Raw genomic sequence first — 22,009 nt, 5'->3', positions numbered from 1 at the left:
AGTCAGAGAGACACCATGTAGTCACCACCAGAGACAAATGTACCAGAACTTTGCTGGCAGGCCACCAGCCTGGTGGTAAATATAAACTAATAGAAATGGGTTAAATTAAGATGTAAGAGCTAGCCAATAAGAAGCTAGAGCTAATAGGCCAAGCAGTGATTTAAATAATATAGTTACTGTGTGACTATTTTAGGAGTTTGGGTGGCCAGGAAACAAACAAGCAGCCTCCTACAACATAACTGTATTGACTGTCACACCAAGTGAAGCTTGAGAAAAAGACATCAAAGCCCACCCCACAGTGACACACTTCCTCCAATAAGGCCACACCTCCTAACAGTGCCACTCCCTTTGGGAGCCATTTTCTTTCAAACTACCACAGTCCAACATGAAAGCTTGCTACACTTCTACAGTAGTAGGTTTACATATGGCTTCTTAAATGGCTCTTCATGTTAGTTGTCCATCCCCATATTCCTCCCTTTACGCCCCTTTGCTGTGGGACAATGGTCTTATATTGTTTTAATAAAATGCTGATTGGCCAGTAGCCAGCAGGAAGTATCAACAGGGTGACCAGGCAGAAAGTATAGGTGGGGTGACCAGGCAGGAAGTAGAGGCATGGTGACAAGAACAGGAGAATTCTGGGAAGAGGAAAGACAAGGTCTGCAGTCATCACAGTGGAAGCCAGACACAGAGGAAACAAGATGAGAACACCTCACTGATAAAAGGTACCAAGCCACACGGCCAGCACAAACAAGAATTATGGGCTACTTTAAGATGCAAGAGTTAATAAGAAGCCTGAACTAATAGGCCAACCAGCTTATAATTAATGTAGAACTCTGTGTGCTTCTTTGGGGCTGAATTGCTGTGGGATTGGGCAGGACAGAGACACTCGTTTCCCCTCCCTCCCTATTTAATCCTCCTAATCTAGTCCCCCCACCACATCTATTCATAAATATATAGTCTATTTCCCCTACTTTGGGAGATCCTCCCCCCCCTACCCCCCCAGCTCTTTGCTTGATACTGTGGTTATATGGATTATAGTTGGCATATTGAAGGTTTAAAAGCTAACATGTACATATAAGAGAAAATATATAATACTTGTCTTTTGGGTCTAGGTTACTTCACTCAGGATGATTTTCTCTTCTTATCTCCATCCATTTGTCTGCAGATTTCATTATTTAATCTTTAACAATATTTTAATGTTATTCTACTGTGTAAGTATACCATATTTTCATTATCTATTCATCAATTGGACTCAAATACTTTTATGTGCATGGGTATTTTGTTTGCAACTGTGCCTGTGTACCCTGTGTGTGACTCATGCCTTTGGAGGCTAGAGAGAGCAGCAGATTCCCTGGAACTGGAGTTAGAAACTCCAGTTGTGAGTGGCTATGTGAGTACTGAGAACCTAGCCCAAGTCCTCTGGAAGAGCAGCCAGAACTTTAAATCATGGAACCATCTATTCTGTCTCTCAGTGTTTTTTTTTTCCTTTGTTCTAAAGATTAAATTTAAAGTTGGGTAATTAAAGGTGTGGTGTTGGTACACTTCTTTAATCCCAGCACTCAGGAGGCAGAGGCTGACAGAGCTCTATGAGTTAGAGGCTAGCCTAGTCAACACAGTGAGTCAACTGGGGCTACCTTGTGAGACCATGTCTCCAATAAGTAAGTAAGCAAGCAAATAAATAAATAAATAAACAGCATTTGCATGCAACTTTATTTCCTGCAAAAGAGAAATTTACATGCCAAATTATTTTTATGTTCATTCCCTCACTACAGACAAAGGACAAATACACAAAACATTCTGAGTCTCCAACAAGCACAGAATTGAACAAGTGCTACAAAGCATCGTGAACACAGAACAAAGCATGTGTTAGAGAACAGGGACTGGGAAGATGGCTTAGTGGGTAAAACATTTGCAGCAATGGTTGTGAGTTGCCTGATGTGGGTACTGGGAACTGAACTTGGGTCCCTTGGAAGGGCAGCAAGTGTTCTTAACACTATGGTGTCTTTCCAGTGCTGTTTAAAGCCTCCAAGGAGTAAGCAGACCACAGATCAGGGGTCAAATCTGTTCTGCTGTAGAACCAAGGACAACTATGAACTTAAGGAAAAGAAAATTCTGGAATATGAAGATTACACGAAATTCCAACTGAGATGTACATGCCTAAAGCTGAGTGCCCACAGCCCGGCCTCTTTGTTGATACACTGACTGTCTAGGACTGTTTGCCAGGGAGGGCAGCGGGGTGGAATAGCTGTTGTGGAGGTCAAATTCTCGGAGGCCCACAGAGCCCGTGGCATTTACTATCGGCCCCCTCCACAAAAAGCTCTCTAACCTGCTTTAAGTCTTGTGGATAGACAGAGGCAGCTCCCGCTGAAGTCACTTGCAAGAAATAACGAAAGCTTTTGAGGAAGCCCTCTTGGCAGGAGTTGGAAGAAGAGACTGTTGTCATGTGCTAACATCTGTCCAGTCACCATACTGGAAAAACCAGCACTACCAGAGAAGGAGGTTAAGGCCTGAAGTCACCAACTGGGGCTGCAGCCATTATGCCTGAGGAGCCAAGCAGGTGATAACAAACCAAGGAGCAACCTGGGATCAGGCCAGAGGCACGACAGACATGGCAGGCTTGGCTAAGGTTCACCTACTTGATGCCTGAGTGAGTTAGGTCACCTGGGCACAGCAAAAGGCCTGGTGGGCTTTGCAACCTTCTGTGGAAAGTGACCCCAGGAGCACCGTGGGGTTGCATAGCCAGACACCGCAGAGGCCCTACCTCAGCTGACTCATACAGATACCAACTGATTTTTGAGTTGCATTATTTAAAGATTCTACTTATTATGTATACAGTGTTCTATCTGCATGCAAGCGTGCATGCCAGAAGAAGGCGTCAGATCTCACTATAGATGGTTGTGAGCCACCATGGAGTTTCTGGGAATTGAACTCAGGACCTCTGGAGCAACAGGCAGTTCTTTTAACCTCTGAGCTACCTCTCCCTGAGCCATCTCTCTTGCCTGAGTTACATTTTTTTTTCTAGTATAACTTAGCTACTGAGGCAGAGACTTGGGTGTTAGGGTTTGGATCTTAAATACCCTCCAACGACCATGTACTAAAATTTGGTGGTCAACCTGTGACACTATTAGGAAGGGGTACAACTGTTAGGTGTGGCCTAGAGAAAGGGAATGAGGTCCTGGAGATGAGTCCTTCAAAGCAATGCTAAGCCAGTGGCCCCTTCTTCTCTTTGCTTTACTTCCTGGCTGCTGTCAGGTGAGAAACTTTGGTCCATACTGAACTTCTTACAGGGATGTTCAGCTTTGCCTCAGGCTCGGGCCAAAGAGTTAGGGCCAAGTGATCAGGGATGAACTGTTGAGCCCAAACCTATCTCTGCTCTCTTGTTTATTTCAGGTATTTTGTCATGGATTCAGGAAGCTAACCCACACAGCAGGCAGTGACCATCCTGCCAGATGGGAACCAGAAGACATAGACCAAAAATTAGGGTATCAGACTGTTCTGGACTGGTAAGCCACAGAGCCGACACTACTCTCACGAGGAAAGAGTTTGAATTGGGCCACAAAACTAGATGAATGGAAGAAAAGAGAAGCAATGGTCTAGAGGATGTGAATGAAGGGCAGTAGCATCAGGGACGGCTAGATGTGCCGTGTCCGAGGCTGATGCTGCATCAGGGAGGGCTAGATGTGCAAAGTGCGAGGCTGATGCAGCAGCAGGGATGGCTGGAAATGCGAGGCGCGAGGCTGATGCTGCAGTGGGGACTTCTGGATATGTGAGGTCCGAGGCTGATGCTGTAGCATAGAAGGCTGGATGAGCGACGCTTATGCTGCAGCAGGGACGGCTGGAAATGCGAGGAGCGAGGCTGGTGCTGCAGCAGGGATGGCTGAATGTGCGAGGTCTGAGGATGATGCTGCAGCAAGGATGACTGGATGTGCGAGGTCCGAGGCTGATGCTGCAGCGGGGACGGCTGGATGTGCAAGGTGCGAGGCTGATGCAGCAGCAGGGACGACTGGATATGTGATGTCCGAGGCTGATGCTGTAGCAGAGAAGGCTGGATGTGCGAGGCTTATGCTGCAGCAGGGACGGCTGGATGTGCGAGGTCCGAGGCTGATGCTGCAGCTTCTTTTTTAGCAGGAGAAGCTGTTCCAGCACCACTGGCCCTAGCTGAGCAGGGGGATAGTGGTAACCAAAGCACATGAAGAAGGAAGGACTCAGGTGACAAGGCTCAGATTCCAGGTGGGTCTCCATGTAAAGGCTAAAGAGTATCAGGCTGAAGGTGAGATCTGGAGTGACGGAGACCAACCAGATGCTAAACAGCATCCATACAGGCGTTGCCGAACACCAATAATGACGATGACAGAAAGGGCTGGGAGGTGACTCCGTGGGGTGGGGATGGGGGCCTCTAAGTGAGATAATAAATAACCAGAGCTCTGACAAAGGGCCTTGCAGGTTCTGTAAATACACAGGATCACAGGTGCCCTCATTTAGATTAGCCGGTCAAAGGAGGCCTCCCTGTAAAAGAGCACCCTGCTGGAATTGTAAAGGATGAATGGGAGTTTGTTAGTTTGTCCTCAACTGACTTGATAGTCAGAGCGGCTTCCAGCTGGAGGCAGAGGGTCCTGGACAGAGCCCTGAGCCCGCTGCGGGCCATGAATCTGTGCTGTGCGTATTGCCTTTCTGCATCACTGGGACAGACAGCTGCGGCTGCTAGGGCACTGAGCGCACACAAAGCACTCACACCTCTGCAAGGTACCAGCCTTGGCTACCGCGGGGAGGGTGAGCTGTTCTGAGGATTCAGCTAATCGGTTCTCCTGGACTTGCCCCAGCACACGGGATGATAGCTTTGCCTTTCTCTTGCGTGTGATCTTGCTTCCCTCGGCAAGCCTCTGAGTGAGGTTAATAAACCAGCTCCTGTGAGCGGTTTTCTTTTTCTTCTGTCTGAAACAATATCGTCTCCAGCCCGTGCTCTAACCTGCAGCCTACGGCTTCCACAAAAAGCGTTTTGTTGAAATGTGGGGCACTCGGGGGCTGGCTTGCTGCCAAGCTTCCTTTTTATTCATCAAACCTTCCCAGCTCTCAGGTGTTAGACTCTTAGTACTTGATTTTTTTTATTTATTTATTTTTTATTTTTTTTTAGGTCAGAAGTTACTGTGGGAGAAGGTGAGGGTTTCCAGTATGTCACCGAAGTGTGTCACTGAGATGATTAGTCACACCTGGAAAGTGCCTTAACCTCCCAGACTCCTGGCCCGTGTTATGCAGCACTTTGGAACAGCCAGGGGGTCCCACCCAGGTCTGTCTGAGTCAAGTCATGTTGAGAGTTATCTCTAAGTGTGTCACACAAGCCTCCTTGTCTGACCCTAAAATATCCTAAATATCTATATAGGTAGCATCCAAAGGATTCTATCCGCCCAGTGCATTGTCCACGGTCTCTCTAAAGGAAGCAGGAACTAGAGTAAGGCTTCCTTTCTCCCTCTTTTCTTCCTTCTTTCCGTCATCTGTTTCCTTGTTATACTTCACCGGGCTATAATTTCAGAGTATGGTAAACTGATTGGACTCTGCCTCAGAGTCAACAGTGGCCACCAGGGAGTGGAGGGGCTGGGCAGAGAATTTGGAGATGAGTCTACAACCCACAGGGAAGGACCTGGGAAAAGTAGGGCAGGTGGAACCCGAGAGCTGCCCACGGACTGGCTGTAAGGTCACATGGCCCTCTGGGGAACCCGGCACCTTTCACAAGTGCTATAAATGGAGATAACACAAAGGCAGACACACAGGACAGATAACACGCTGATGGTGCAGACAGGCAGATCTCTGCAACCATCCAAGGCACAGCTCTCGGCCCCAGAAGGAACCGGAAGGGAAGCTGTAGGCACTGTCTCAGCACCGGGTGCTGAGAACCACCATGATCTCATTTTGGCCTCTGTGAACGGCGTCATCTCTCCTGAGGAACCACAGGGGTTAGAAAGAGAAACGTCTGCTAAAGTCCTCCGCCTGCCATGCACTTGGCCTTTTCTGCCCCATCTCCCTGTTCCCGTGAGATGGATGAGGACCGAGAGGCACAGAGATCGTGCTACTTGCCCAAGGCGACACAATTAGTGAAGTAGCAAAGGCAATAGGAAAATTCGGGCTACCTAGTCCCCTTTTTATATGCTGGGAAGACACCATCCATTCTTTGGGGTCTATTAGGCTGCAGAGGATTGAATGAGCAACACAGCATACCAGGAAACGGTCGCTTTTCCTTCAGACTTTTCAACACATTGGTTTCTTCTAACCCTCAGAGCAAAAGCTGTGGCCACTGTGTGTGCTGGGGTGAGGGAAATCTCCCCTGAATAAGTGCAGAAATGTTGTCCTCAGTGAGGCCACAGGGGCTCCAGGTGAACTCTTTCTTCCTGAAACACATACGTGCATTCCACACTCCTGGTGAGGCAACCAGGTACGCAGGCAGGGCTTGTCTCAGCCATGCAAAATCTGCAGCACCATCCAGGCTGCAAATGACTGCAAAGGGTCACCATAGCGTAAGGATCAGTTGAGGTACTCAGCGGGAGCCTTAAATTCTAACATGCCAATCAGTCAACTCCTACCCATGTTTTGGACTCCTGGGATGAGAAGAAATAAGAAAACAAAGCAAAGCAAAACAAAACAAAACAAAAAAAGACCTCAGGAATATTGGTAGCATTGGCTGTGAAGCTGGGTGGCTGGATCCAGCGAGGCAGTTTCAGAGGAGCATCTGGGAGTCTTGGGAATAGTATTGAAACATGGCTCCCAGTACCCAGGCTGGGTAGTCCACAACCACCTGGAACTGGTGGGTCCAACACCTCAGGTCACTATGGGCACTGTCCTCACATATACACACAACCCTACACACACACACACACACACACACACACACACACACACTAAAAAAAATTCTTTTAAGAAAATCTCTAACTATGGCTCAGTTTAGAGTACTTGCCTGGGAAAAATAAGGCTCTGAGATTGTTATCCAGCATTACAAAATAAATTAAATAAAATATTAAATAAAACAAATCAGCAGCCCTAGCTTCTTTGAAGGCTAAGGTGGGAGGATTACTTGTGCCTGTAACCTCAGAGTTCCAGATCTGCCCTCAAGAGCCCATGCCAAGAAATAAAATCAGATCCTACACTGAGCTCAAAAGTCAGCCCAGGTATCCCCCCACCCCGACTGAGACATCTCACCGTGATCTTCAAGGCCCCATGGAAGCCGGCGGACTTTCTCCTTCCTCTCAGTTCTGGCGTTCCTGAGCCGGCTGTGTCATTTGTGCCCCGTGGTCGTCTCTCTTCTGCCGTCTTCATCCTTTGCTCTCCTGCTTCAACCACCCTGGCTCCTGCTCTTTTCCAAACACACCCATCTCAGAGTTTCCCAGCTTGTTTGTTTATCTGTTTTTACAAATTAAATGAAAAAAAATGTTCATGGGTATGGATATTTTGCCTGTGTGTATGCTGGCACCAGGTGCATATCTGGGGCTGACAGAGGCCAGAAGAGGGCACCGGAGCCCCTGAAACAAGTGAAAGACAGTTGTGAGCTGCCCTACAGGTCCTAGGAACTGAACCCTGGGACCTCTGCAAGAAGAGCAAGTGCTCTTAATGGCCGAACCATCTCTCTGCCCCCTGCTGTTTTTTAAGGTTTATTTTTATTTTATTTATGTGTATGTGTCTGTATGTGTATCTACCACGAGGGTGCTGGTGCCTGAAGAGACCAGAAGAGGGTGTCCAGGCCCCTGAGGCTGGAGTTACATGTAGTCCTGAGCTGCCCAACGTGAGTGCTGGGGACTGACCTCCACTTTGGATCCTTAGGAAGAGCAGCCAGTACAAAGCCATTTTTCTTCAGCCCCTACACCCCTGTGATCTCTGCCTAAAGGATTCTTTTCTTCTCTTCCCAAATATTTATAAAACTTGTCCACAGATCCCTTGCTGTACAGCCAAATTCTCCTTCCCTTGATTTAGTGGCTCAACCCAGAGGACTAGAATGAGGCAGAAGTGGAGGTGTGGCGTCGTAGAGGCTATTGTATATTTCTGCATATTGCCCTCCTCTGGTGCTTTCTGGCGTGACTCCCACAAGGAAACCCAAGTGCCCCACTGTAAGGACATTCTTACAGTTCAGCTAAAGGGATGGCTCTTGGCCACGGGGATGTGATTCACCCTGAAGATGCTGCTCCTGCCCCAGCCACACCTACACATATCTGCCATTCTGGCCCACACTATGGCTGCAGCCTTGGAAGAGACCCCCAAACCAGAACCAGCTAAGCCACTCCCAGAAACTGACCTCTTTCGTTACCTCCAGGAACTGTGGGAGACAGTAAATCTATTGTTTTCAATTTCTTTGTTTGGGGGCTGTTTGTTATACAATAACAGATGGTGCGGCTTCCTCATTCCCAACAAGTTTGTGCCACTGCGCTGCCTGTGAGGCACCTCCACTACTCGCCGCATTAAGAACAACCCTTCTCCACCTGCTATTCTCCTTAGCTTTGTCTCCCGCACTGAATTCTATAAGCCAGTGTTTGCTGGTGAATAACTGGTGTTCACCGCTGCTCTAATTCTCCTTTATTCAGGGACTGGATAGATCTGAGGCACATCCAAGTTTTCTTTTGTACTGTTTTGTTCTTCGAGATCAAGTCTCATTGTGTAGACCAGGTTAACCTGGAACTTGTTATGTAGCCCAGGCTATCCTTGAACTCCTGCGCTTCAACCCCCCCCCCCCCCAAGGGCTAGGATTATAGGCCTTTGCTATTGTGCCTTGCTTCGTTCAGTTTTAAAATCTCGTTTTGATGCTGTTTTTCTTAGAGGTTCATCAGATGTCCCTTTTCTCACTGCCTCGGACTGGGGAGGAGCACCAGTTTTGGATCAGGCAGCCCCTCTCCCAAGACCAGGTGTGATCTAGAGACAAGCACCTTGAAGTCATACTTGACAGACCATCAGTTTTCCTGGCTTTGTTTCAGTCGAGTAGGCTCCAAAAGACACACATGGTGGCTGTCCCGAGGGAGAGCTAATCTGATTGTCCTTGGTGCCAGGACATTCAAGGCTGTCATGGGTGGCGAGCCCGAAGTCATGTGGCACCAGAGGGGCAGCTGTATCAACAGGCCCTTTGCAAGCTCATACAGGACTCAGCCAGAGACCGAAGGGAAGAAGGAGTAGGCGATGGGCGGGCATGGAAGGCTTTGCTCAGAGAAGAGCTGTTAGCCGGCCTGGGGTGGAGGGGCCTAATTCTGTGTGAGGGCCTGCCTGAGTTCTTAGAAAGCCCAGGGCTCCCCAAACTGCAATGTCCATTGGCGGTTCTCTGCCCCTTAACTGGAAATACCTTGGTGCCCTTCCAGAGAATGACTGGTTTATCGTGACCCTTTGACCAAGATAGCCCCCACCCAAGACGTGGATGACTGTAATGTCCTTGGGACAGTTCCTTTATTGACCTGTACAGGTCCCTCCCTGGCATCACAAGACCAAGTAATAAAAGCATTCTCCAAGTTCACAGCATGGGTGTTCTCTGGGTGACAGGTGAGCGCAGGGAAGAACTTTGAACTTTCGGCACCTCTGGTTGCTCGCCCCGTGCAGGCAGATGCAGTGGTCAGTTCAGCTCTGGACTTCAGTTCCTTCACCCAGGAACTGGCTTGCTAGATCCCCATGCATTTATGACCCCGGCCTTCCCAGGAGAAGGAATTGGAGACACATAGTAGGGAACCATGGGCTGCAGGTATAAGGCAGGAACTCTGCAGAGCCAACTGGGTGCTGAGTGCTGGTATTAGCCCTTGTGTAAGACTGCCTTGCCAAGAGACTCAGTGCTCATTGCACCCTGGCTGTGAGAAAGCCCACATCTGGCCCATGAGACAAGTGCCCCCTCCCACCATGGCTGTGAACCTCCCCATGAACCCCTACTTCACTCTTCCTATTCCACCAGTCCCAAAGCCCTGGTAACTCTCCAGCCCTCTTAGACCCCCCCGCTGTGATTCCTTTCCTCTTCAAGGAGACAGGAAGCGGGTGAGAAAAAGCATGGGTGGGAAAGTCCCCAGAACTCTGGGTGCCTCTGTGCTTGCATCCAGAGCACACTTGACTCACTTCTCACAGCGGCCTGACCTCTGGTGTGGAAATTAGCACAGTTGGATACTTGTCAACTGTCACGGGGCAGGTTACAAATAGCACGGGGATTAGCAACCCCATCATTCAAGGTCAGGGAAAGTTAACAGTTTAATCCCTGGAGCACTGGGAAGGGTGTTTTATGGCTACGTGCACATACATATATGTCCAGGACAGGACAGGGTGACACACTTGATGGGGAATCCTCTTCGGTCTAGGAGCAAGGCTCTCTCTCGGTTGAACGCTGGAGTACTAGATCCCCTGTCTCGCTCTCTAGCCGGCCCAGGTGTTCCCATATCCTGTTGTAGAAAGCTCCCTGCGGGACTCTAGCTCTGGTGCCTCCCACGTCAAGATCTCAGTGCCATCTCTGCTTTCTAAGTGGCAGTGGCAGCGAACGGCGGGGATCCGGCTCAGCCGCGGACTGGGGTCCTCGGCTTTCTCTGTTGCTCTGCCCTGGGCTCAGCTCTTCCGCAGTTCCAGGAGCTCAGCGTCTAGGCTGCAAAGAAACCGGTTCCCCTCCCAGCTGCCCGCCACGTAGCCCCGGCTGCCAGGGGGACAGTCTCAACTCTCTGGTATCCTCAGCTTGGTGGAGTGTGCCAATCTGCTTCTCCACCCCCCCATCCCCCCGTCCCTCTCTTGCACCGCCAAGTCTTACCGCCCCTAGTTCTGCGCTCGGGCGCTTCGCGCCCAGGCCCCAGGAGGGCAGCACCCGGCAACGGCCAGCTCCCACCGGTCAGCCCTGCCCTGCCCCACCCGGCCGCCGTGCCCGCGGACCCGTCACCGCCCGGCCCTGTGCACACGGAGGCGGCCCGTCTTCCGCGCCCGGACGCGCAGAGGGTGTGCGTGGAAGCCAGGCGTGCGGCGGAGAGTCCCAGGATCAGCTCAGGTAAGCGGCACCCCGGGAACTGCTGCAAGTCCCCGCAGACACTTGCCTTTCCTGGCCTGGCTTTGCCAACTCTCCCGAGCTTTGGAGGCTGAGAGATGCTGTTGAATTGGGACTGACTGACTTTTGGAAACACCAAAGGAGTGTTTATGAGAGGATTTGGCTTTGTGGGGTTGACTCTGGAAAAGTTTAAGGTCGAAAAGGTTCAGTTTCTTAGGTAATTTTCCCTCTATGTGAATGTCCCTGGGGAAGACGTGTTTTAAATTAGCGAGATGCTTTAAGTCTTCTGTCTTAACAGCATCTTTATGGAGTGTGACTTTTCCAGGTTTGAGAAGAAAGTTTACTTCCTCCGTTTCTCTTTTTTTCCCCTCCGTTTCCTTCTGGTTCTATCGCACTTTCCCTGGGAAAAGTACTTCCCATGATGACTTTAACTGGTTATTTTCTTTACCCAAACTCACCTTTTTACACATGGGTTTTGGTTTGACAAGATGGTCTCAGCCATGAACTCCTTCCTGTGATCTTGAATGTGAATGGCAAAGTACGTCTTAAAGTTTGTAAAAATTATTTATTTTTACTTCATGTGCATTGTATTTTTGCCTGTATGTGGCTACCCTGGAACTGGAGTTACAGACAGTTGTGAACCGCCATGTGGGTGCTGGGAATTGAACTCTGGTCCTCTGGAAGAGCAGCTCAGTGCCCTTAGCCACTGAGCTATCTCCTCAGAGCGCTGTTTTAACGTTTTTTTCTATTTGGATATATCCTTCTTGACTTTGGATCGTGTTCGTGAGTGGTACAGTAAGGGCCCTTACTCCCATTAGCCCAAATGGAACAAGATTGCTTGTTTAGAGACCAATGCTGTGTGAATCAGCACACCGTTTAAACATAGCTTAGCTAAGCTGGCATATAACACGATTTTATTTTATTTTGAGACAGGATCTCTCTATTACGTAGCTCTCTGGCTGTCCTGGAACTCACTATGTAGACCAGGCTGACTTCAGACTCAGAGATCCTCCTACTGCCTCCCAAGTACTGGGACTAAAGGCGTGTGCTACACGCCCAGCTAGTATGAGTATAAAATACGCTTGAAGTACTGGCCTTTTGGGGTTCTGTGAAGTGTGCTTTCCTCTGTGTTCCTGCTTTTCCAGGAAGCTTTGTGAGTCTTTAGTGCTTTGTAACTAAGTGCTTTTCAACCTTTCTAAGCCTCTGTGGCAGTGGGTGGCGCTGTGGTGGAGGGTGAGCATTAGCCACCTGCCTTGGCCTGTCCGCCTACCAGAAGGCACTGTCTACCTCCACAGTGGGACTGGGCTATACCTGTTATGCCCAATTCTCTCAGGTCATGCCAGGGTCCAGAAGCTGGACTGCCAGTGGGGTTGGGGGTGTCCGTACAGCCCCGGAGCTTGCATCTTGAGAACCCTAGAATCACATTTTGACAGAACTAACTTAAAAGTCCACAAACCCACTGCCCTTCTGAACTATCTCTCCGTTCTGTTGAAACTGCTGGCACCGGGTTGTGTGCCCACGCAGCCTTAGCAGGAAGTGAGAAGTGGAAAGCCACGGACGGGAGTCTTGAATGGGAAGTGGCAAGTTAGTAACTAGACAAAAATTTACCGCTATTCTCAGAGCAGTTCTGACATGATACCGGGCAGCTGTATATCAGATAGTATTCCCATGGCTCTTCCCTTATCTGTCACTAATTATTATTATTATTATTATTATTATTATTATTATTATTATTATTAGCCTGGAGACATGAGTTTGTAAGATTCAGAACAGGAAAAGCCACACCCAGTCATTTTATTTATTTATTTATTTATTTAAAAAGATTTCCTTATCTCGGAAGCATGGTAGTTGGATTTCCTCTTTTTTGATATATTCATGAAATTACACATTTGGGAGTCTTTGAATGCCAGTTCTCCCGACTCATAGGCCAAGTCATTGTTCTACAGCAGACCGATTGCATGGCATTCTGCCTCCTAACAGGTCACCCTCCTGTGATTTCTGCAATGGCCAGCAGGAGATCAGAGATGGTTGTAGATACCTGTACCCGCTGTAATTTTGCACTTGCTATTGTTTGCAGTAGATATCTGTATCCGCTGTAATTATGCATTTTTTTATTGTTTGCAGAGTCTAAAACTGCGGGAGAGAAGGAAACGTATTTCCCCTTCACGTCGGAGAACAGCGAGGGAGCCTTTTCTTTTCTGGCCATGTCTTCCGTAGGAACGACTGAGCCAGATAGGGACCAGAGGGACACGCATGTCAGCAAGCTCATTTTCTTCCTCTTCATCCTCGGTGCCGTCTTGCTGTGTGTGGGAGTCTTGCTCTCCATCTTTGGCTACCAGGCATGCCAATATAACAGGCCCCTCTCGCACTGCAGCATGGTGCTAAAGATTGCTGGGCCATCGTGTGCCGTGGTGGGGCTTGGGATTGTGATTCTGGCCCGCTCCCGGGCACGCCTGCACCTACGGGAGGAGCAGCGCCGAGGCCACCAGGACCCCGACCAATCCTTCGTCTGCGGGGAGAGCCGCCAGTTCGCCCAGTGCCTCATCTTTGGGTTCTTATTCTTGACCAGTGGCATGCTCATCAGCGTGCTGGGTATCTGGGTGCCTGGATGTGGCTCAGATTTGGAACTGGAGTCAATGAATGAGACGGACATTGGAGAAGCAGAGCCCCAGATCTGCAGCTTCTTATCTCTGCAGATCATGGGGCCCTTGATTGTGCTTGTGGGACTGTGTTTCTTTGTGGTGGCCCATGTTAAGAAGAAAAATAACTTGAGTTCCAGCCGAGATACCTCTGATATGGAAGGGGGACACGCCCACAGTATGGAGCCTGTCCATATCACTGTAGGTGAGTCTCGGTCGTTTGTGCGCACGTTCAAGTCACAGTGGGTGTGGCTTCAAGGCTTCACCAGGCTTACCTAGGTCTCGTTCAGATTCCTTTTCTCAACTCCTCAACTCCTGTCTGTCTCATATATTTGCATACACCTGAGCACACAGGTAACCCACCACCAGACACACACAGACACACACACACACTACCATCCCTGTGGGAATTCTCCTATCCCCAGCAACACTATTAACACAGCTTTCAAGCTCCCCCCGATGCTGTGACTCTTCACAACAGTTACTTGTGCTGTGGTGAGCCCCAACCGTACAATTATTTCTTTGCTACTTCATAACAGTAATTTTGCTAGTTATGAGTCAAAATAATGTAAATATCTGTGTTTTCCGACTGTCTTAGGCGACCCCTGTGGAAGGGTCATTGGAGTTGCAGCCCACAGGGGTGGAAGAGCAGAGAGATCTGTAGACTGTACTGCCCTGAACTAACCACTCTGGTTCATCTGTTTGTGTATATCAATGTTCACGGCGACAACACAAGTGTCATAAGAGCTAGCGCTCACAGGGGATCTAATCCTGAACTCGACCCCCGCCAAAGAACTTTTTATCTGAGATTCAGTCCTACTTAAAGTGACCCATAAAGGCAGATTTACCGTCTCCACGTGAAAAGCAGGCTGTCACTTGTCTGCCCTGAGGGCTTCCTTTACAGGACAGTGTATAGTTAAAGTGAACATTAATTCCAGTTCCTAGACCTACTAAGAGCTTCCTTGCTTTTTTTTTTTTTTTTTTTTAACGATCTATCTATTGAGACATGGTCTCACTCTGCAGCTCTGGCTGTCCTGAAACTCACTCTGTAGACCAGACTGGCCTCAAATTCACAGAGATCCACCTGCCTCTGCCTTCCTAGGGCTGGGATTAAAGGCATATGCTACTACTCCCAGCTAAGGTTTATTTTATTATTACCATTACTACCATTATTCGTATGTGTGTGTGTAGGGACATATCTACATTGGTGGAGGTGCCTGAGGAGGTCAGAGGAGGGTGTTTAATCCCCTGGAACCAGAGTTACAAGCAGTTGCAAGCTGCCTGATGCTGGTGCTAAGAACTGAATTTGGAGGCTCCGAAAGAGCAGTCCGTGCTCTTAGCGGCTGAGCCATCTCCGCAGCCCAACAACCCACATCCTCTACAAACCAGTTGAATCCAAAGAGAACCTTTCCAATTTGTCAGAGTGGTAAATAGGTCAGAGTTCATCCACCATCTCCTCGTAGGAGAGCAGGACTTCATTCACTTTCTGGGCTTCTCTGTGACTTCTGGGAAGTGACCGAGGCTACAGGGGCAGGGGGCAGGGAGGGCAGACATTGCCAGGTGGAAGTGTTTCTTCCTCTGGCAAAGAAGTGTCCTTAGCTGGTGACAGAGATGAAGGTGCCATCGCAAGGTGTCACAGGCTGAAGGTTTTGTTCCGTGTGAAGTGGCGCCTGAACACTGGACACAAGTGGCCACATTCTGTCCTTTTTGTTCTCCAAGACAGGTGCTGTTCGGCTCCAGCCGACAGTTGCTATGGCAGCTGAGCCCAGGGAATTCTGAGTTTGCTTAGGGCTATGGTCACTGGCGAGTCTCCCTCCCTACAAGGAAGTGGCGTTCTCTTTCCTACATCCTCCTGGCACTGTTGCCTGGTGGTGCCAGCCTATCAGAGTCTGTCCTTCCCCAGTTCTCTGGTAGCAGAGTTACTACCTGTCTAGAACATTCTGGGCAATGGCTGTGGTGACAGGACTGGGATTGGAAGACATACTAGAGCTTGTTTCTGGTCCCTCGTTCCTCTTCCTGAGAACTCAGGAGTGTGTCCTGGAGCGAACAGAGACACAAAAGCAAACTTTGTAAAATTTGACTATACCCATGCAGCTCAGGCGGAGGTGGGGCGCGGCATGGCATGTCGCCACGTGAGCAGGGTGCTGTATTTGAGCGACTCCCCACGTTATCTAGCAGCTGGATTTTGATAAATTAAGATCATCACTAGAAAGCGATGGGAGACATCCCTGGGAAGTTGAGGGAGCGTGCTATTGACGCTCACAGATGCGTTAGCTCAGGCATGCTTAATGAGGCCGACTCCATATTGCCCCTGGTGAACTCAAAGCTCAGAACTAAAGGCCAACTTAAAAAAAAATGTGGTAACCTGTATGTACCCCGAAACTTACTATTACAGGACCAGGCATAGTCACACATGTTTTTAATCCCAGCACTCAAGAGACAGAGGTGAGGTGGATGGATCACTGTGAGTTTGAGAGTAGCCTGGTCTACATAAAAAAACTCTAGGCCAGCCAGGCCTGCATAGTGAGACCTTGTCTCAAAACAAACAAAACAAAAAACAAAAAGAAAACCAACCAAAAATAATCAGAACAACAAAAAACTTCCTGGCTTCACTCTTTTTAATTCTCATTTACTTTTGTGTTCTGTGAGTGTGTGTGTGCCTTCATACATGCACACATGTGCGCCCCGGAGAGCTAGATAGTGATGCTGGGCATCTTCCTCAATCATACTGCATCTTGGTTTTCTGAGATGGGGATTCCAACTGCCACCAGTGTTTGCTAATTTGGCTAGGATGGCTAGCCAATGAACTCAAAGGACCCCCGTGTTTCTATCTCCCCAGAGCTGGGGTAGCAGGCACATGCCACTCTGCCCAGGGTCTTACATGGGTGTGGGGATTTGAACTCATGTCTTCCTTCTTGTGAGCCCAGAACTGTACTGACTGAGCCATCTCCCAGCCCTATTTTAACTGTTTCAAATATACAGTGTATACAGTTTATATATACTGTATACAATGTAATGTTATATACATACATATCTACATTTATATAATATACAGTATATACAATGTAATGTTATTAAATGTACTCAAGATACTGTAATATTAGCATCACCATCAGCTTCCAGAATCTTCCCTTCATCCCAAACAAAAAGACCTGTTAGACAGCAGTTGAACCCCTTCCCTCCCAACCACAACCTGTTCTATTCCTGTTGAAGCATCACAAGCCTATTGCTACCCAGGCCTACCCCAGAGTGCACAGGGAGGTTTTGACCTTTTATGATGTGCATGTTGGAGCAAGATAGAAGTCATTAATTTTGTTTTTTTCTGACGTGTTTCCCCAGGTGACTCGGTGATAATATTTCCGCCCCCTCCACCACCTTACTTTCCTGAGTCTTCGGCAGGCACTCGACCTCCTGGGCCCAACAGCTTGCACCACAGTGAAAACCCACCTTCCTATTCCAGTCTTTTTAACCATGGGTAAGACTTCCCTTTCTTCATCCGTGGGCTGTGTAGCCGGTCCAGGTCTCGGCCTGAGTTCAAGCAGGTCTAGCTCTGGTGACATTAAAGTGCAGTGTCCGATGGTATGTCAAGAGTCCCTGCCTTGATGCTTGAGCACACTCAGCCAGGAAACCTTGGGTAGCTTATAGACTTGAGGGATGAGGGGTTGCTAGGAAACCCCTGAGCATCTTTATTGGTTCTATTGGACACACCTGTCACACTGACAGCTGCAAGGGGGCTGGAGGCCTGTGCTCTATTAACTTGGTTGCTTCGGACGGCAGAAAGGTTCAAGGCTCCAGAGGACATGTTCAGAAGGATTTCAGTATTCTCATGGAGGGAGCTCTGACCTGGCCTAGCTGGGCTTCTCCATCCTGTTCAGTTGGCCCTGGGCCTCGGAGCTTGTAAGAACAATTGAGAGATAGATGGCCCATGCCCCACTCCACATCAAAAGTAGGAAGGAGATTCTAATGGGATAGTCCTGAGGCAGCAAGAACCCAAGACAAACTGAGAGCCCAAGAGGAAGACTGGTCTCAAGAAAGCGGGGAGACACTGACCTCTAGAGTGAGGGACAGGGATAGTGAAGGAGGTCACACAGACTAAGGAGAGGATGGGGGCTTGCTGCTGGTGGAGGGGGCAAGAAAGCAGACATCTGAGGGAAACTTCCAGGGCTGGGTGTACCGAGAGAGGCGGTACTGATAGGGAACCACCTAGAAGATGTCCAGGCTTGACTTCCGGGCAGTGCCAGACAGGGACCAAGCTGTAAACGCAGTTGTTGCTTCAATGGAGAAAGACATCTAGCAATGAATGCTGTAATTTTTCCTCCAATGATAAACTTTCCCAAACCTAAAACCAAGTCTAGGGGGCTTCAGACAAGTCTCTGTTGAGACTGCACTGTTGATTTCAGTACCTCCAGGTCTGGCTTGGCTTGCGTTATCTTTCCAGTTTCACGGTCACTCTAGGCGGAAGGTACTGCCTAGAGTACCAGAATATTATAAATGGATCATGGAGATGCATGAGGGTGGATCTAAGATCACTCACTAAGAAAGCAGCCTAGCAGGACTGCAATTTTAGTCTGTTGCTGTTGGAGCCTCTCCAGGGACTAGCGTCCCTCCCCGCCTCGAGCTTTTGGTTTGGCTTTTAAATTTCTATTTGCACGTGTTCACGTGCCTTCTTCTATTGCCTCCAGAAGACAGTGACAGTGTGTCAGTGGCACACCAGCTGTCTCTGTATGATGTCGGAACCTTTCTGCTTAGGGCCTTTTCACTGACAGGAGCTTGACAGTAGGAGCCACGCTGTCTTAATGTCCCAGCCAATTCTAAGAAAAACAAGGGACAAGGGATTGGCAAGATGGCTCATTGGGTCAAGGCATTTGCTGCCAAGCCAACGACCTGAGTTCAATCCTGGGGACCCACGTGGTGGAAGGGGAGAACCAACTCTTGAAAGTTGTCTTCTGACCTCCACACGTGCACTGTGGCACATGTGCCACGCACTCGCACACGGAGACACAGACACATTTTAGTGGACACCATTTTAGAAACAAGAAATTGAGGGGTAAGGAAGCCAGATCTATAAAACACAATAGGCAAGAGAGATGACGCAGGCCTTTAATCCTAGCACTCGGGAAGCAAACATAGGCAGATCTGTGAGTTCAAGGCCAGCCAGGACCACATGATGAGACCCCGTCTCATCAACAACAGCGTAGAATATAGGAGAAACAACCCCTAGCCTGGTCCGAGGCTTCTGGAAGCGTGACATTCAGAAAAGTCTCGTGCCTAAGGGCTGTCCCCATTTTCATTGTGTCCCCTCATAATCTTGCTCTTTCTTTCTAGGAGGTCCCCAACTCCTGAGAGCCAGGGTGCAGCCTCTGAGAGAGAACGGGAACTCATATACACCATATCTGGACCCTCCGAGAGCTCACACCCTGGATATCTTCCACTGGATCTGCCCCCTAGATATGAAGAGAAAGAAACTGCCCTAGCCACACCCTCGGATGCACCTTCTGAGCCGTCCCCACCATGAATTATGGACTATAGTTTTATATATTTCATGGATTGTTATTTTATTTAATTTTTTAATAAAACATACAATAACATTGGCGGTGTTCTGATTTCTCTGCCGTAACATCAAAGGAAGTAAGCCACATTTTAGGTTAGGCCCTGCTGCTGGTGTTCCAGCCCACAGGTGCGGTGAAGCACCTTCGTGCAGGTCACCAACAGGATACCGGCCTCCAATGTCAGGGGCTGGTGGTTCTGTTTGTACTGGTGGATAAGGAACCAGAGGCTCAGGGAGATTAGTGGAGTTTTTCAAGGTCACTTCTGACTAAGAAACTGTGTGTGTGTGTGTGCATGTGCACCCCCACATCCCCACACTCCCACACCAGAAATCAACCTTGGATGTTGTTCCTCTGGAGTTGTCTGTCCCCTTGTTTCTTTGAGACAAGGTCTCTCATTGGTCTGGAACTCATCATGTAGGCTGGCCGGTGAGCCTCAGGGACCTCTCTGTCTACACTTCCTCAGAGCCGGGTTCCAAGTATGCTACCACACCAGCTTCTGCACACGGGTCCTGGGGATTGCATTCAAGTCCCGCTGCCTGCAGACCCAACACCTCACTGACTGAGCCATTTGACCCGCCCTGCCCTTAGCTGGTTTCTGGAAACCAGGCTATCAGTGATCGGTGCTGCCAGAGGCCAGCCAGAATCGGTTAATGTTCAGTTGTCCCCATTCTGTCTCCAGCGTTATTCGCTTCTGGAACCAAGGAATGAGGTTGTCGTTCTAATTTCTCTATCACGTTTCCTCCTCACCCTCTCCTCTCCCCGCTTCCCATTCCTCATTCCCTCTCCCTTCTTTAGGAGCCTCAACGCCTCATAGCACAACAGGTAGTTTGGAGCCTCTGAATCAACTGGGATGCGAGTTCCCTGGAGACTCCATTCTGCTTTATTTTTGAGACAGAATTTTGTTGTTATCCAGGCTAGCTTCGAACTTGTGCTCCTCATGCCGCAGCCTTCAGAGTTCTGGGATTATAGGCGTCAACCTCTATGCCTGCCCTCCACCTGCCACTCCTTCCCTCTCTCCCTTGGTTGTACTTAGCACTCAGGTGTCTGACCACAGAGTACAGGTGCTGGGCAGGGCAGTCCATCCACCGCATTGACTGGTCACGTGTGAATTACCACTGTGATAAATCAGGGTGGCTGTTTGGACCAGCGCTTCCAGCCTGTTTTCAAATTGGACATTTAGTATGTTGAACCACTCATAAAAGTCTGTGTTAGTCTTCCTCTTGGCAGGTTAATTATTTACGTTTTAAAATTAGAACAAAGGGTAGATTATCATCAATTCCATCTGCGGCTATTTGTTTAAAATGGCCACGTTGAACCTGCTAGGGAGAATTACTTCAGCTATGAGTTTCATTTATAATCCAGAGCCTATTTAGTGGCTCAGAGTTGGATTTGTGACTGAGTGCCTTGCTTTTGTGTAGTTGTAAAGCTAAGCAAACGGTTAGGAAGGGTCAGGGGTAAGTCTGACCTTGCAGGCCTCGATGGCTTGGGGAAAGAAGTCAGAGCCATAGCCTCCCAGGAGAGATAGGGCCATGCAGGAGCTCCTCGCTGCAGAACCGCAATGACGGGGGGAGAGCTGAGCCAGATAGTGTCCCAGATGTTAGTTCTCAAACCTGGGACAATCAGGCTGACAGAGGTGCCTATTTAACATATCAGAGTGGACCTGACTGCCAGGTTCCCCCTGCATTCCTCAGTCCTACCTGTTACAGGGTAAGGTTGGCATTCCTCACTTTGCCCTGAACTCTCCAGCCCAGGGGCTGGGCTGCCCTTCCTCCAGCCGCCCTTCCCTACATAATCAACCATTTTGGTTACCTGCCCTCTAATCTATACTGTATCTTCTTGCTCTCCCCTCCCCCCTCTTCTCACTGGGCCAAGCTCAGTGTCCTATTCACTCTGGACTCTCCCAGATGTCTCTGCCTTTGGCTATGCCCTCCATTTTGTCTGTAGTAAACTTTCTCCTCCACCATACCCAGGAGCGGCCATATCCTTCCTTTTTTTTATTTCTTTGTTTCATTCAACAGGAGACACATCTTTGTCAAAGTTCTGATCCAGGTGACACCTTCCAAGAACCTACTCGGGGCTTCAGGCTGCTCAGAACTATCAACTTCCCTTTCCTTTTTGTTTCAATTGGACCAACATTTGCAGTACAAAATAAACCATTTTGTGTGTGTATGTGTGTGTGTGTGTGTGTGTGTGTGTGTGTGTGTGTATTTCTGGTGCTGAGGACTGAACCCTGAACCTTGTGTGTGTTATGAGTGGGCTCTAGCAATGAACCACATCCCCAGGCCAAATTAACCATTTTAAAGTGAAAAGCCATTGGCATTTAGTCCACGCCCTTATCCTAACCACCACTTCCTTCCCACTCCCTGAAATAAAGTTCACGCTCCCTAAGCCATCGCTCCCCAATATTCCCCTTCACATCCCCGCTCCCAGCTCCTCACAACTCCCAGGCTGTTTCCAGCCATTCTGGGCTGACCGGCCCTGGATAGTTCATGTAAGCAGGATCATACAGCTCAACCTCTTGTGTTTGACTTCTTTTTGTTTAGTATAGTTTGAGGTTTATCCATGTTGTAGCATACATCACCCCTTCCTTCCTTTTTAATGGTCAAGTAATATTTCATGGTATGGACATACCACAGGATGTTTATCCATTTATTTATTAAAATACCACTTCACTTTACTGCTAGCAAGGTATAAAGATTTAAACTTTTCTATAGCCCCATTAACACTTGTTTTCCTTTTTTATTTTAATAAAATATAACTGTCCTCCACGACATGCAGTAGTATTTCATTGTGGCTTTGATTTGCATTTCCCTAATGACTAATGAGGTTGCGTACTGTGATGGCTGATTTCAGCTGTCAACTTA

The 22,009-nt window shown here is 48.7% G+C and overlaps 2 protein-coding genes across 2 annotated transcripts; one reads left to right on the top strand and one right to left on the bottom strand.

Moving 5' to 3' along the window:
* Positions 1-1,743: 1,743 nt before the first annotated feature.
* On the bottom strand, positions 1,744-7,947 carry LOC146891633 (uncharacterized). Its single transcript, XM_085676822.2, has 2 exons — positions 7,785-7,947; positions 1,744-7,386 (listed from the first exon to the last, which is right to left on the bottom strand). The coding sequence occupies exon 2, from the start codon at positions 4,312-4,314 to the stop codon at positions 3,562-3,564; it is 753 nt and encodes a 250-aa protein (XP_085532948.2). The 5' UTR covers positions 4,315-7,386; positions 7,785-7,947; the 3' UTR covers positions 1,744-3,561.
* Positions 7,948-10,247: 2,300 nt separating this feature from the next.
* Positions 10,248-19,184, top strand: Tmem171 (transmembrane protein 171). Its single transcript, XM_048441482.3, has 4 exons — positions 10,248-10,960; positions 13,082-13,801; positions 16,936-17,071; positions 18,922-19,184. Exons 2-4 carry the CDS (start codon positions 13,162-13,164, stop codon positions 19,109-19,111), a joined length of 966 nt encoding a protein of 321 aa, XP_048297439.3. The 5' UTR covers positions 10,248-10,960; positions 13,082-13,161; the 3' UTR covers positions 19,112-19,184.
* Positions 19,185-22,009: the final 2,825 nt, after the last annotated feature.

This window comes from Myodes glareolus, chromosome 15, assembly GCF_982192425.1.
Source record: "Myodes glareolus chromosome 15, mMyoGla1.1, whole genome shotgun sequence".
Lineage (NCBI taxonomy): Eukaryota > Metazoa > Chordata > Mammalia > Rodentia > Cricetidae > Myodes > Myodes glareolus.
The sequence above is the reverse complement of the archived record's forward strand: the minus strand, read 5'-3'. Positions and strand labels throughout refer to the sequence as shown.